The sequence below is a fragment of the Anopheles arabiensis genome, chromosome 2 (assembly GCF_016920715.1).
Source record: "Anopheles arabiensis isolate DONGOLA chromosome 2, AaraD3, whole genome shotgun sequence".
In the NCBI taxonomy this organism is placed as follows: Eukaryota; Metazoa; Arthropoda; class Insecta; order Diptera; family Culicidae; genus Anopheles; species Anopheles arabiensis.
Genome location: NC_053517.1, coordinates 2648420 through 2659491, shown reverse-complemented (window position 1 = coordinate 2659491; position 11072 = coordinate 2648420). Strand labels below are relative to the sequence as shown.

General features: G+C 52.4%; 3 protein-coding genes across 5 annotated transcripts; 2 read left to right on the top strand and 1 right to left on the bottom strand.

Moving 5' to 3' along the window:
* The first annotated feature begins 794 nt into the window (after nucleotides 1-794).
* LOC120903597 (mannose-1-phosphate guanyltransferase beta) lies at nucleotides 795-2737 on the top strand. The gene has a single exon (XM_040313121.1). The coding sequence runs from the start codon at nucleotides 1188-1190 to the stop codon at nucleotides 2295-2297; it is 1110 nt and encodes a 369-aa protein (XP_040169055.1). The 5' UTR covers nucleotides 795-1187; the 3' UTR covers nucleotides 2298-2737.
* A 489-nt stretch (nucleotides 2738-3226) lies between these two features.
* LOC120903559 (SAFB-like transcription modulator) lies at nucleotides 3227-8988 on the bottom strand. 2 transcript variants are annotated; one of them, XM_040313072.1, is made up of 8 exons: nucleotides 8771-8988; nucleotides 8228-8611; nucleotides 7967-8147; nucleotides 7803-7893; nucleotides 7705-7739; nucleotides 5726-7028; nucleotides 4598-4735; nucleotides 3227-4520 (listed from the first exon to the last, which is right to left on the bottom strand). In XM_040313072.1, the coding sequence occupies exons 1-8, from the start codon at nucleotides 8894-8896 to the stop codon at nucleotides 3629-3631; spliced, it is 3150 nt and encodes a 1049-aa protein (XP_040169006.1). In that variant the 5' UTR covers nucleotides 8897-8988; the 3' UTR covers nucleotides 3227-3628. The 2 variants fall into 2 exon arrangements, with proteins under 2 accessions (XP_040169006.1, XP_040169014.1); XM_040313080.1 differs by having other exon boundaries at nucleotides 3227-4517.
* A 297-nt stretch (nucleotides 8989-9285) lies between these two features.
* On the top strand, nucleotides 9286-11060 carry LOC120903580 (solute carrier family 25 member 40-like). Of its 2 annotated transcripts, XM_040313111.1 has the most exons (4): nucleotides 9287-9597; nucleotides 9699-9874; nucleotides 9966-10796; nucleotides 10887-11060. In XM_040313111.1, exons 1-4 carry the CDS (start codon nucleotides 9468-9470, stop codon nucleotides 10887-10889), a joined length of 1140 nt encoding a protein of 379 aa, XP_040169045.1. In that variant the 5' UTR covers nucleotides 9287-9467; the 3' UTR covers nucleotides 10890-11060. The 2 variants fall into 2 exon arrangements, with proteins under 2 accessions (XP_040169037.1, XP_040169045.1); XM_040313103.1 differs by having other exon boundaries at nucleotides 9286-9597; nucleotides 9966-11060.
* The last annotated feature ends 12 nt before the right edge of the window (nucleotides 11061-11072 follow it).

Sequence of the window (11072 nt, the reverse complement as noted above, 5' to 3'; positions counted from 1 at the left end):
TCAAAACATATCGATTTTTTTTATAGATTCCTTTCAACATTATTTACTCAGCTAATTATGGATCTTCCTGATTAAAACATTATCTAAAATGATTTTTGGTGCAATCTGTAACAACCAGCTCCGGAGCAGCCGTGAGCGTGGAGTCGTTGGTGCGGAACCGGCTCCGGAGCAGCTGGAGCGGAGTCAGCTTCGGAGCCGGCTCCGTTGGGTTGGAGTGGAGAAGGTTTCGAAATTGTCTGGAGCCGCTCGTAGCCGGTTTTTAATAAAACATGATGAGCATAGATCGTCAACATATGTTTTTATACAACAAGCAAAACAATTGAAAAATGTATATAACTTTTGAGAGGAATGTAATTAAAGCTTAGAAAAAGACTAATCATCCACTTAAAACATGTGGCCTGGCCAGTTATGCTAGAAAAGTTAGAACATATTTTCGAAAGAAAAAAATATTCATAGGATTTTTAAAATTCCAATCTTACTACGATATGTTATAAAACATTATTATGGACTTTTAAGACAGTTTTCATTCAAAGCTTACACGAAATTCAAAAGATATACTCTTTTAACCACGAAAAACATTATTGTTCCATACAAAATGTATGGCCTACCCGGCTAGGTGGTTGTACGATTTCGTGATGTTTTTTGGTCGTACACAACCGGTTAACGGTTAACCTACCGAAAACTACCGATAAAATTTTGATGCGCCTACCGAAAACCGCCAAAATAATCTGGCCACACTGCTTTTGATTACATTTTTTCACCGCCCAATAAAGCAAAAGCGAGCGAGAGAAAGAAAAAAAACGCTCAAAGTAAACATCTGACCAAATGATTCACTCGACCAACGACGAACCGCCACTTGCTTTCCGCTGACTCGCTGATACGTTCTCGTGAACGAAGGGCAGTGCTAATGAGTTTTTGCTGTGCGTCTTGTGTGCCTGATAGTTGGTGGAATTAGAAAATTTTGTGAAACTTCTTCTGGTAGATAAATCCGCAACAGATACCTGTTCTACGAAAGCGTTCGCAGCTAAGCGCACGAAACAGAGTTTTAACTGATAACAAAGCCTGCCACCCGGTTATAAGAACGAACTCGTCGTCCCGCCGTTGTGAGGTGCTGAAGCTTGGCTACGTGTCACCTGTGCCTGCCTGCCTACTTTGTTTGAAGAAAGCCGTGCCGCGCACACAGAGGTATGGGTGTCGTCGGAAAGGGTGACGGAATGAGGGCGCTTATCCTGGTCGGCGGATACGGTACGCGGCTGCGGCCGCTAACACTCAGCACGCCGAAACCGCTGGTCGAGTTTGCCAACAAGCCGATCCTGCTGCACCAGATCGAGGCGCTGGTCGAGGCGGGCGTAACCCAGGTCATACTGGCCGTATCGTACCGGGCGGAACAGATGGAAGCGGAACTGTCGGCCCAGGTCGAGCGGCTCGGCGTCAAGTTGATCTTTTCGCACGAGACGGAACCGCTCGGCACGGCCGGCCCGCTGGCGCTGGCCAAATCCATCCTCGCCGAAAGCACCGAACCGTTCTTCGTGCTCAACTCCGACATCATCTGTGACTTTCCGTTCAAAGAGCTGGAGCAGTTCCATCGGCGGCACGGGCGCGAGGGCACGATCGTGGTGACCCGTGTCGAGGAACCGTCCAAGTACGGCGTCGTGCTGTACGCGGATGACGGCTGCATCAAGAGCTTCATCGAGAAGCCGCAGGAGTTCGTGAGCAACAAAATCAACGCCGGCATGTACGTGCTCAACCCATCCGTCCTGGCCCGGATCGAGCTGAAGCCAACGTCCATCGAGAAGGAGATCTTCCCGGTCATGTCGCACGAGCAGGAGCTGTACGCGTTCGAGTTGAACGGGTTCTGGATGGACATTGGGCAGCCGCGCGACTTCCTTACCGGCATGTGCCTCTACCTGACCTCGCTGCGTCAGCGGCAACCGGACCGGCTGTACAGCGGACCGGCCGGATTCGTGGGCAACGTGCTGGTGGATCCGACCGCCAAGATTGGGGCCGGCTGTCGCATCGGACCGAACGTCACGATCGGCCCGAACGTGGTCATCGAGGACGGCGTGTGCATCAAGCGGTGCACCATCCTGAAGGACGCCATCATCAAGTCACACTCCTGGCTGGACAGCTGCATTATCGGGTGGCGCTGTGTCGTCGGCCGCTGGGTACGGCTCGAAGGCACGACCGTGCTCGGCGAGGACGTGATCGTGAAGGACGAAATCTACATTAACGGTGGTCAGGTGCTGCCACACAAAAGCATCGCACTGAGCGTTCCCGAGCCGCAGATCATCATGTAGAGCGCAAGGGGGCAGGGCAGGAGAGGTGAGCCGCGTGTCGACATCCACCGAAAGCAACCCCAAGAACCGGTTTCTGTGCCTATCGAGCGGAGGGGCGGAAGGGGAGGAAGATGCTGCTGAACGTCGTTTTTTATGTTTTCTTTTCTTAAGGTAGTTTTATTCTTGTTTTACCATATTACAAATCCCCATCGAATGGAACATGTTTTGTTTTTTTATGAACGAACGGGTGAACACACGTCCTCACGATTCTTCCAATTTAGCTTTTAATTTAGTGGAAACTTTGAAGATGCCGTTTTATATATTTTTTCTAATCGTGTGTTCATTCGTGTGTCGTTTCCTCACACACTTCACATTGGGCCAGTAGCACAGACGTCGTTAGGAGACTCGAATAATCTGTGTACTATATATTTTGCATTCCAAAATAAAAGAAGAAAACAAAACCCCACACTGTCTATTCGAAAAGAACAGATCGTTGCTGTGGATTGTGGTCCGAAACGGGGAAATTGGCGCGGGAGTAGTTTCAGAGTTCCGATGGCTAATGGGTGTTGTAATATCAATCGATTTGGCAGTATGATAATAGACAGATAGAAAGTAGATTAGATTAGCATTACTGTGTACGTGGAACTGTCTCTGGGAACTGTCCTCTCTACGGTTAGTGATAATTGTTCAACTGTGTGCTCTTTTTGAACCATCTATATACTGAGTTGGTCAGTCCCTTGGTGCAGTCGTCAAGTCGTCGTGCGACCTAATCAACGTGCTCAAGGACTGACTGTCTTGGGAAGGAGTTAAACCACCAAGTCCAACCCCAATTTGGAGTTAAAGAACTGGCCTTATTTGTAATTTCTGCATTTGTTCTTTGGCTTTACAACCATGGACTGCGCGCTTTATGGTCGGGAATTGTATGAAGATTAAAAGAACAAAGAGTAAAGTTAAGGTAAGGGTAGTTTTAAAATGTCTCGGGCTGTGTCTATTTTACAATATTAAAAACCTACACTTATTAGGTTATTGCGGCTGTAGAATTGTAGCTAACATCCAAATAACTTGCAGTACTTGCATTCTCCACCCGGCCTCCCTGTGCCGGTTCCGTTCCGGAGCCCCTGTTCGAGTGCACAATCACAGGGCTTATTATAGAGGGAACACGCCTTTACGCGCGCGTGTGTGTGTGTGTATGTAGGAAACTTCCTGCCCTCAGAGGTAGGAAAAATACGAAACAAAAAGAAAGACTGATGCCGGTGATTGTTCTCCGTTGCTTAAACGCTAAGAAAATGGATGCCTTACAATCGTTAAACCATATACACCTTTCGACAGCATGGAAGACAGCGGTGCGCCGATTAGTAGCGACCGTTGTCGAACCGATTGGACATCGATTGGCCGTACCGGTCCTGGGGCCTTCCTCCACTGCCGCCCATGAACTGATTCGGGCGCGACTGATCCATGAAGCCACCTCCTCCCCCTCCGCCACCACCGCCACCGCCGGAGGACATCGGCATCGGTTTGCGCTCGTTGTACGTCCGATCGTACCGATCCTGGCCGTTGTCCATGTTTCTCCAGCCACCACCACCACCGCTTCCCCCATCGTTCGTCTTGTCGCCCCAATTGCCGAGCGACGATATTCCACTGATCTGCGACAGGCCGGCGCTGCTGTGCCAGTTGCCGCCACCGGAAGCCGTTCCATTTCCGCCGCTCGTACGATCGTTACCGTACCGGCTGCTGGAGGAATTGTTGCGATCACGATCATCGCCACGACCGCCTCCGCCGCTTCCACCGTTCAGACCGCCACCGCTACTGCCACTGATGCCTCCACCGCCACCGCGATAGTCATTCGAGCGATCCGAATAGCGGCCCTCCTTGCTTAGCGATTGCGAAAGGAGGCCACTGCCACCGCCGCCACCACCACCGCCCCCACGGCTATCGTACGAGCTGGAGATGGGACGATCGAGATCGCGCTTGCTGTAGCCACTGTCCCGTTTGCCATAGTCATCGCCCGAACGGCCGCTCGATTTGTAGTCATCGCGAGAGTCGCGCTTAAAGTCATCTCCACTGCGCTTATAGTCGTCTCCGCCGCGCTTGTAGTCATCGCCGCCGCGCCTGTAATCGTCACCGCGCTTGAAGGTGTCCCTTCGGAAGTCATCGCGCTTGGAGGAGGACGAGGACGATGCAGGGTAATCGTCCAACCGACTCTTCTTGTCGGTCGACGGAATGCGATCGTAGTTGGAGCGTCTACTAAAAGCGACCACAACGGAACACACCGTCAGTAACGAGAGGAAAACAGTTTTTCCAAACCACTATTGGAGACTTACCCGGAACTGGAGGTGATCGAAGAATCGAACCTCGGTGGCGGTGGTGCTTCAACGCGCCTGTCGGGTGCGGGCCGCTTGCGATCATCATCATACCGGTCGGTTGACGGGCGCTTCAACGACCTCTTTGCCTCTTCGATCCTGGAATGGGTTCGGGTGGGTAAACAGGTGGGTAAATATTAATAACATGCATTTGCTAGCCATTCGATGTGTCTGGTGGGAAGACCTCGTGGTAAAAAAGGGGGGAAAGAAATTTGTTAAAATGCAACTTCGGACAGCCAGCTCATCTTTGGACGCTTGGCGGGCGGGTTGCATCGCCCATCCAACGTCCTACAACTGCTGGCGGCTTAGTATTTCACACTTTCGCTGCTCTCAACCGGATTCAGAAGCACTGCATTTTCACTTAGCACACACTGAAAACGTCTCAAGAGCTTCGAAGATTTCGTATCACTCTGCAAGCTTTGACTACGTCGGACACAACACGGTCGATTCACACCGGGAACGCCTCTAACTTCCTTCATACTGCTCAGCATCCGGTTTTGGGAAAGTCTCTGCACGTGGAAGACCTCTTCTTCGAACGGTAGCCGACAGATGGCACACAGCAGCTCTGCGGTCTAGCTTTTAACGTTGACTCCATCTCGTTGCTCTGGTCAGTCACACTGGGATATGAAGAAATGTCTTTTCAAGTCGTCTGGCACATCACTTTCACGGAAGATTGATGAAACGGCGAGAACAAGGATCTCAGCAGGCTCGTCGATTACTTAAATGTCTGATTTCAGTGTTGCCAGTTCACACACATGCAATTATGCCGTCTCGTTGTTGGAATAGCTTCAGTTGTTTCTTCTACGTCTAGCAGCTGGGTGGCAACTGTTGCAAACATTTCCTAACAAGTTGCCTCAAACACTACTTCACACGGCGCTTCGCTCACTCAATTCCCTCAATCTGGGAAATCTAGGGGGAAACGATTCCCTGTACACGGTATCATCATTTGGATGAGTAGCAGGGAGTATTATTTAAATAAACAAACGGACGGTAAAAACGGAAACCGTAACTCTAACGAGAAATCTAGAATGAAAGGTAAATGTGTGTGTTTTGTTGGGGGGTGAAATATGTATGAATTTGCAACCGTACTTCCTTTGCTGCTGTTTCAGCTCCAGATGCTCGAGCTCGATCTTCTCCCGCTCGAGCTTCTGCCGCTCGCGCACGATCCGCAGCAGCTCCGCCTTCTCCTTTTCGATACGCTCGCGCTCGGCGGCCAGCTTTTCCCGCTCGCGCTGCAGCCGCTCCTCCTCCTCGCGTTGCCGGGCGCGGATCTCCCGCCGGCGGCGTTCCTCCTCGCGCAGCTGCCGCTCCCGTTCGCGCAGCCGGTGGCGCTCCCGTTCCTCGCGTATCTTCTGCAAAGACAGAACCTCACGCGACTCGCGCGAGTCGCGCTCCTTAGGGCCTGCCGCTCCCCGGCTGCTGCCACGGCTGCGCTGCTGCCGGTCCCGCACCTGCGACGACGATCCGTGCGTGTTTGAGCGGCGATCGCGGGACGAGCGGCTCCGGTCACGGCTACGGCGACCGGCCGACGCGGCCACGTTGTCGGTGCTTTTGCGCGCTGCTGCCGCTCCTCCTCCACTCTTCTCACCTCCGGTCCCGGATGCGCCGCCAGACCGCGATGTACCTGTTCCCCCGGCAGTTGATGGGCGTTTACCGTCGGACGCCGGAGCTCGTGCTGGACGTGCTGGTGCTGCTGCTGTCGCTGGTTTGGCGCGATCTTTCGGCGCCGGTTTCCTATCCTTGTCGGCGGCGTTGGCGCTCGTCTTCGAAACGTCGCCATTCTTCTTCTTGTCGCTGTTGGACGTGGAAGAAGATGATTTCGGTTTCGTGTCGCTTTTGCCCCCGGTCCCGGAACCCTTGCCGGATGCGTTGCTGCTCGATGCGGTGGTCGCCTTCGCCGACGAAGAGTCCGCCCCCGTGGACGAGGAGCGCGCCGGTCCCAGCTCCGATTTGGCGCGCTCCACCGAAATCAGCCGACCGTGCAGCTCGGTGCGATGCAGATGGTTGATGCACTCCGTCGCGTCCTTGGCGGAGGCCATCGTGACGTACCCGTAGCAGCGCGTCCCGGGCGTCCTCGAGTTGGTGACCACCTTGGCGCCAATCACTTTGCCGTACTTGGAAAAGATTTGCTTCAGATCGGTGGCCCGGGTCAGCGAGGACAGCCGCGATACCCACAGGTTGCGGCTCACGTTCGCGGCGGAGCCGCTGCCACCGTCCGTGCTTCCTCCTCCCTTCGTCTTATCGTCGCCGCCGGCAGTGGTGCTGGCGGAGGCGGCGGTGGAGTTGGTGGTGCTGGCGGGCGACGCTGTCGTCGCCTTTTCGCCTCCCGATCTCGACGACGCTGCCGTTGACGATGACGATGATGATGCTGTTGTTTTAGTTGCCGCGCCGTCTGTAATATATTTCGCGTATCCGAGCAAAAATATAGAACAACAACATATAGAACGATTATTCAACAAGTACACCCAATCATCTCGCTCGCACGGTGATACTCGATGACACCCTCGGTTCGTCTCTCATCGTAGCTCTTTCTCTCGACTCTCTCTCACTCTCTCGCTCTCGTATTCTACCAAGAAGTGCACCGGGACATCGACATCTGGTTCAAGATACAGGGTTGCACCACCAGTGCCACCAGTGGAGGGAGGAAGATTCGACGCGCATGGTACCACTTCGCCCGACGAGAGTATTATCCCCTCTTGCCCGTTTGCCCTCTGCACAAGTGTTGTGTATTACACGGATCGCACGGTTGTGGTTCACAGCCCGCCCGGGACACAGAATGGTGCACTATTGCAACAAATCAATGATGAATCAATCGAACAAAACAGGAAAGTATAGCAAAACGCGTCTCTATCCGGGATCGTACACTTCCATTCCATAGATGGTACAGTTTCGGGACGACTACCTTCATTTGACATCTTAACAGCTATTTTTTCACACGCCAAAATCATACCACAAATCAAAAACAAATAACAACAAGCTATGACTCTTTAAACAAAAAACAGAATCGCGCACACACATAATACAATTCGCACCGACGTTAAGCAACCCAAAGCGACGTTCAACATTACCTTTCTCCGTGCTGGAGGTAACCACGCTCTTCTCGCTGGAAAGGAAAACGCATCGGATTAGTGACATTGCGGCCCCTTTTTTGTGGCTTTCTACCTACATCTTTCCCTCTCGCTTGTCGTCGTTTTTCTTCGAGTCTTCAGAGGCATTTTCTTTTGCCTTTGCGGACGATTGTTCCTTCTTTTGCGTCTCTACAGTGCGAAAGATGGAAATGTTTATGTTTCGGGGGTCGTTATCCGGATAGGAGCCTTCCACGTTACTCACCTTCCTCCTTCTGCTCTACCTCCATGTTGCTATCATGAAGCAACTTTTCATCCTCCTCGCCGATCGTAAGGTTCAGGGAATCCTCATTGTCCGCTTCCTTCGAGTCTTCCTTCAGATCCACGGGCTTGCTTTCTTCCTGCTTGGGGGCCACCACCTTTTCCTGCGCCACACTTTCGGTTGGCTACAACATTCAACCACGAAAGCTCCCCGTTAGACCGTTGCAGTGCATTCACCCCTCCCCGTCACACATCCGTTACCTACCTTCACGAATTCGTCCTTCTTCTCCTCTACACTGACCTTCTCCTGTGCCGGCTCTTCCGCAGCTTCCGATTCCTTCTCCTCACTCTCTTCTGGCTGCGTTGCGTCAGTGGCCTTTCCGTTTAGTTGCTCCTCTTCCTCTTTCTCCTCCGTTCCCTTTCCATTTTCGACAGCTGGCTCTTCGTCCGACGCTTTGCTATCCTCGGCCGGCTGACTAGTCTCCGTTGAATCAGCATTCTGCTCACTGCTGGCCGCCGTATCCGCAGTGCTGCCCGATTCTTCATCCGTCTTACCGCCCGTGCTGGCCCTCACCTTCTTCACGGACGCCTTGCCAGCGGCTATCTCAAACTCCATCGTCTCCGGATCGAGCCCCTCGTCCCGCAACGTCTGTATAAAAGAAACAATGGGTAAGCAGCATGTGATCAATCGCAATCATTCAGCACTGCAGAGGCGAGCGCATGGCAAAGGGATGCGAAAAAAAACATCCATTTTTCATGCCCATCCAATATGGCGTCCCCTTCGGAGCGAGAGTAGGCCCCTCCGTACCTGAGTGAGCCGCTCCAGAAGCACATTTTTCACACCGTTGCCATCCTTTCCACGCTTTTCCAGCTCCAGCTTCAGGTCCACCACGCGCAGTTCACTGAGTTTTCGCTTTTCGGGCGTTTCCGTCATGTTTGTTCGCGAATTTACGGTCTAATTTTCACACCAAGCATCAGCTTTGGCCGATTTTTCTTTCGCATCTAATCTTCTTTTTCTTCGCGCACAGCACATTACATGACGTGACAGGTTGGGCTGCAACTATTTTCAAACGTCATCAAACTGACATTCAGTTTGACAGATATGCTCGATTATTAACCAGTTGCTCTAAAATAAATGTACAAAAAGAGTGGAAATCATGAAGAAAAGTGACTGAAATGTTGTTAATATATTTTCGAAGCGGAAAGAGAATATTTCTCAAAGTATTTTACTTCAAACCCACATGGAACTTGTCCTTCGAAAGTGCTGGACGTGCTGGGGCTATGCTTGCACGTGCGAGACCACCACCTCTGGTTGTTTATTTCACCAGATTGCTTCTGTCAATAGTCCACACTCGCTGGGGCACTCGTTCTATTTTCTACTGCAAACGTACTTTTACGTATCGCCAAGATGTTTCTAATTAACCCTTGAAAAAGTTTACCCATCGAGAGGATTCTTCAGCCGCAACGCGCGTATTGTGAAATCAAACCCAGCAGAAAAACGCACAATGGCTCGCAGTGTGGGCAGCAGTGTCGCAGTAGCGCCAGGAGAAGATATGGACGACAGCCGCTTTCGGATTCGACCCTATCAGCAGATACTATCATCCTGTAGCGGTGCATTGGTAACGTCGCTATTTAGTAAGTTTCCCGCCCGGCCGGTAGATGATGCAATCACGTGGTGGTGCTTTAATTTGTGCAAACTCATCCACTCAACCGACCGTTTCCACGTTTCCTTGCAGTGACTCCACTGGACGTGGTCAAGACTCGCCTGCAGGCACAACAGAAGGTACTGATATCAAACAAATGCTATCTGTACTGCAACGGGCTGATGGATCATATCTGTCCCTGCGGTCCGAACGGTCCGATGACCCCGGCGACAATCAGCAAGCGTCCCCTACACTTCACCGGAACGATCGTAAGCAAGTAGCGCACGGGAAGGCATCAATGCGACTCGGCTGTAATGCTTGTGTTTCTGCTTGTTCCGCTCTATACCCCCTTCATTTTAGGATGCGTTTACCAAAATCAGTCGCTACGAGGGCGTCCCGTCGCTCTGGTCAGGGCTCGGGCCCACGCTGATACTGGCCCTGCCCACGACGGTCATTTACTTTGTTGCGTACGAACAATTCCGCATCCGGCTGAAGGAACTGTACCAAAGAAGGAAAGGGCGGGACGCTGAGCTGCCGATCTGGTTGCCCCTGCTGGCCGGCAGCTCGGCCCGCGTACTCGCCGTCACCATCGTGAATCCGCTCGAGCTGATCCGCACCAAGATGCAGTCGGAGAAGCTGAGCTATCGGGAGGTAGGGCAGGCGTTCCGCAGCATGCTCCGGGTGCAGGGCATTCTGGGGCTGTGGAAAGGATTCTTTCCCACGATTCTGCGCGATGTGCCGTTCAGCGGCATCTACTGGACGACGTACGAATCGTTCAAGAAGCACTTCAACGTCAGCCAACCGACGTTTGCGTTCAGCTTCGCCGGCGGTGCCATTTCCGGCGGGGTGGCCGCCTTCTTCACCGTACCGTTCGACGTGGTCAAAACGCACCAGCAGATCGCGTTCGGGGAGCAGTTCCTGTACGCGCAGAACGGTGACAGCAAAGCGGCCGGGCCGAAGAAACCCGTCCGATCCATCGGTACGTTCGAGACGATGGGAAGGATATTCCAGATGAACGGTATCCGGGGGCTGTTCGCGGGCTTAACGCCGCGCCTGGTCAAGGTGGCACCGGCGTGCGCCATCATGATCGCATCGTTCGAGTATGGCAAGAACTTTTTCTACCGCTACAATGTGCAGCGCTACCAGGAGCGCAAGGACCGAGTGGCGTCCGGTTCCGGCGACAGTTCTGTGGTTAGTAGCAGTTCCTCCGCTTCGCTCGTTAATCGCGCACGCCAGATAAACAAGTACTAAGAAGAAGAACATTTTTTTTTCAATCTCCAGTAACATTTGGCAAGCGTCCTCATCTCACGCATCCTTCCCCTCACAATCTCACGCGCGCGCTGGTTGCGGAATGTGAGAAAAGCACAACAACACGTGCTGCTGCAACTAACTGCAGCGCAACTGATTGCCGCCACCGTGTACAATAAATTGTTAGTCATTTGTTGGTCCAACTGATTTCGTTCTGTT

Bases quoted from the DNA above. Each gene is read 5' to 3' on its own strand.
- LOC120903597 (XM_040313121.1), top strand. From the start codon at position 1,188: ATGGGTGTCGTCGGAAAGGGTGACGGAATGAGGGCGCTTATCCTGGTC.
- LOC120903559 (XM_040313072.1), bottom strand. From the start codon at position 8,896: ATGACGGAAACGCCCGAAAAGCGAAAACTCAGTGAACTGCGCGTGGTG. The intron at 8,612-8,770 runs GTACGGAGGGGC...TCTTTTATACAG, and splicing joins TTCTGGAGCGGCTCACTCAG to ACGTTGCGGGACGAGGGGCT. The intron at 8,148-8,227 runs GTAGGTAACGGA...TGAATGTTGTAG, and splicing joins AGAAGGACGAATTCGTGAAG to CCAACCGAAAGTGTGGCGCA.
- LOC120903580 (XM_040313103.1), top strand. From the start codon at position 9,468: ATGGCTCGCAGTGTGGGCAGCAGTGTCGCAGTAGCGCCAGGAGAAGAT. The intron at 9,598-9,698 runs GTAAGTTTCCCG...GTTTCCTTGCAG, and splicing joins ATTGGTAACGTCGCTATTTA to TGACTCCACTGGACGTGGTC. The intron at 9,875-9,965 runs GTAAGCAAGTAG...CCTTCATTTTAG, and splicing joins TACACTTCACCGGAACGATC to GATGCGTTTACCAAAATCAG.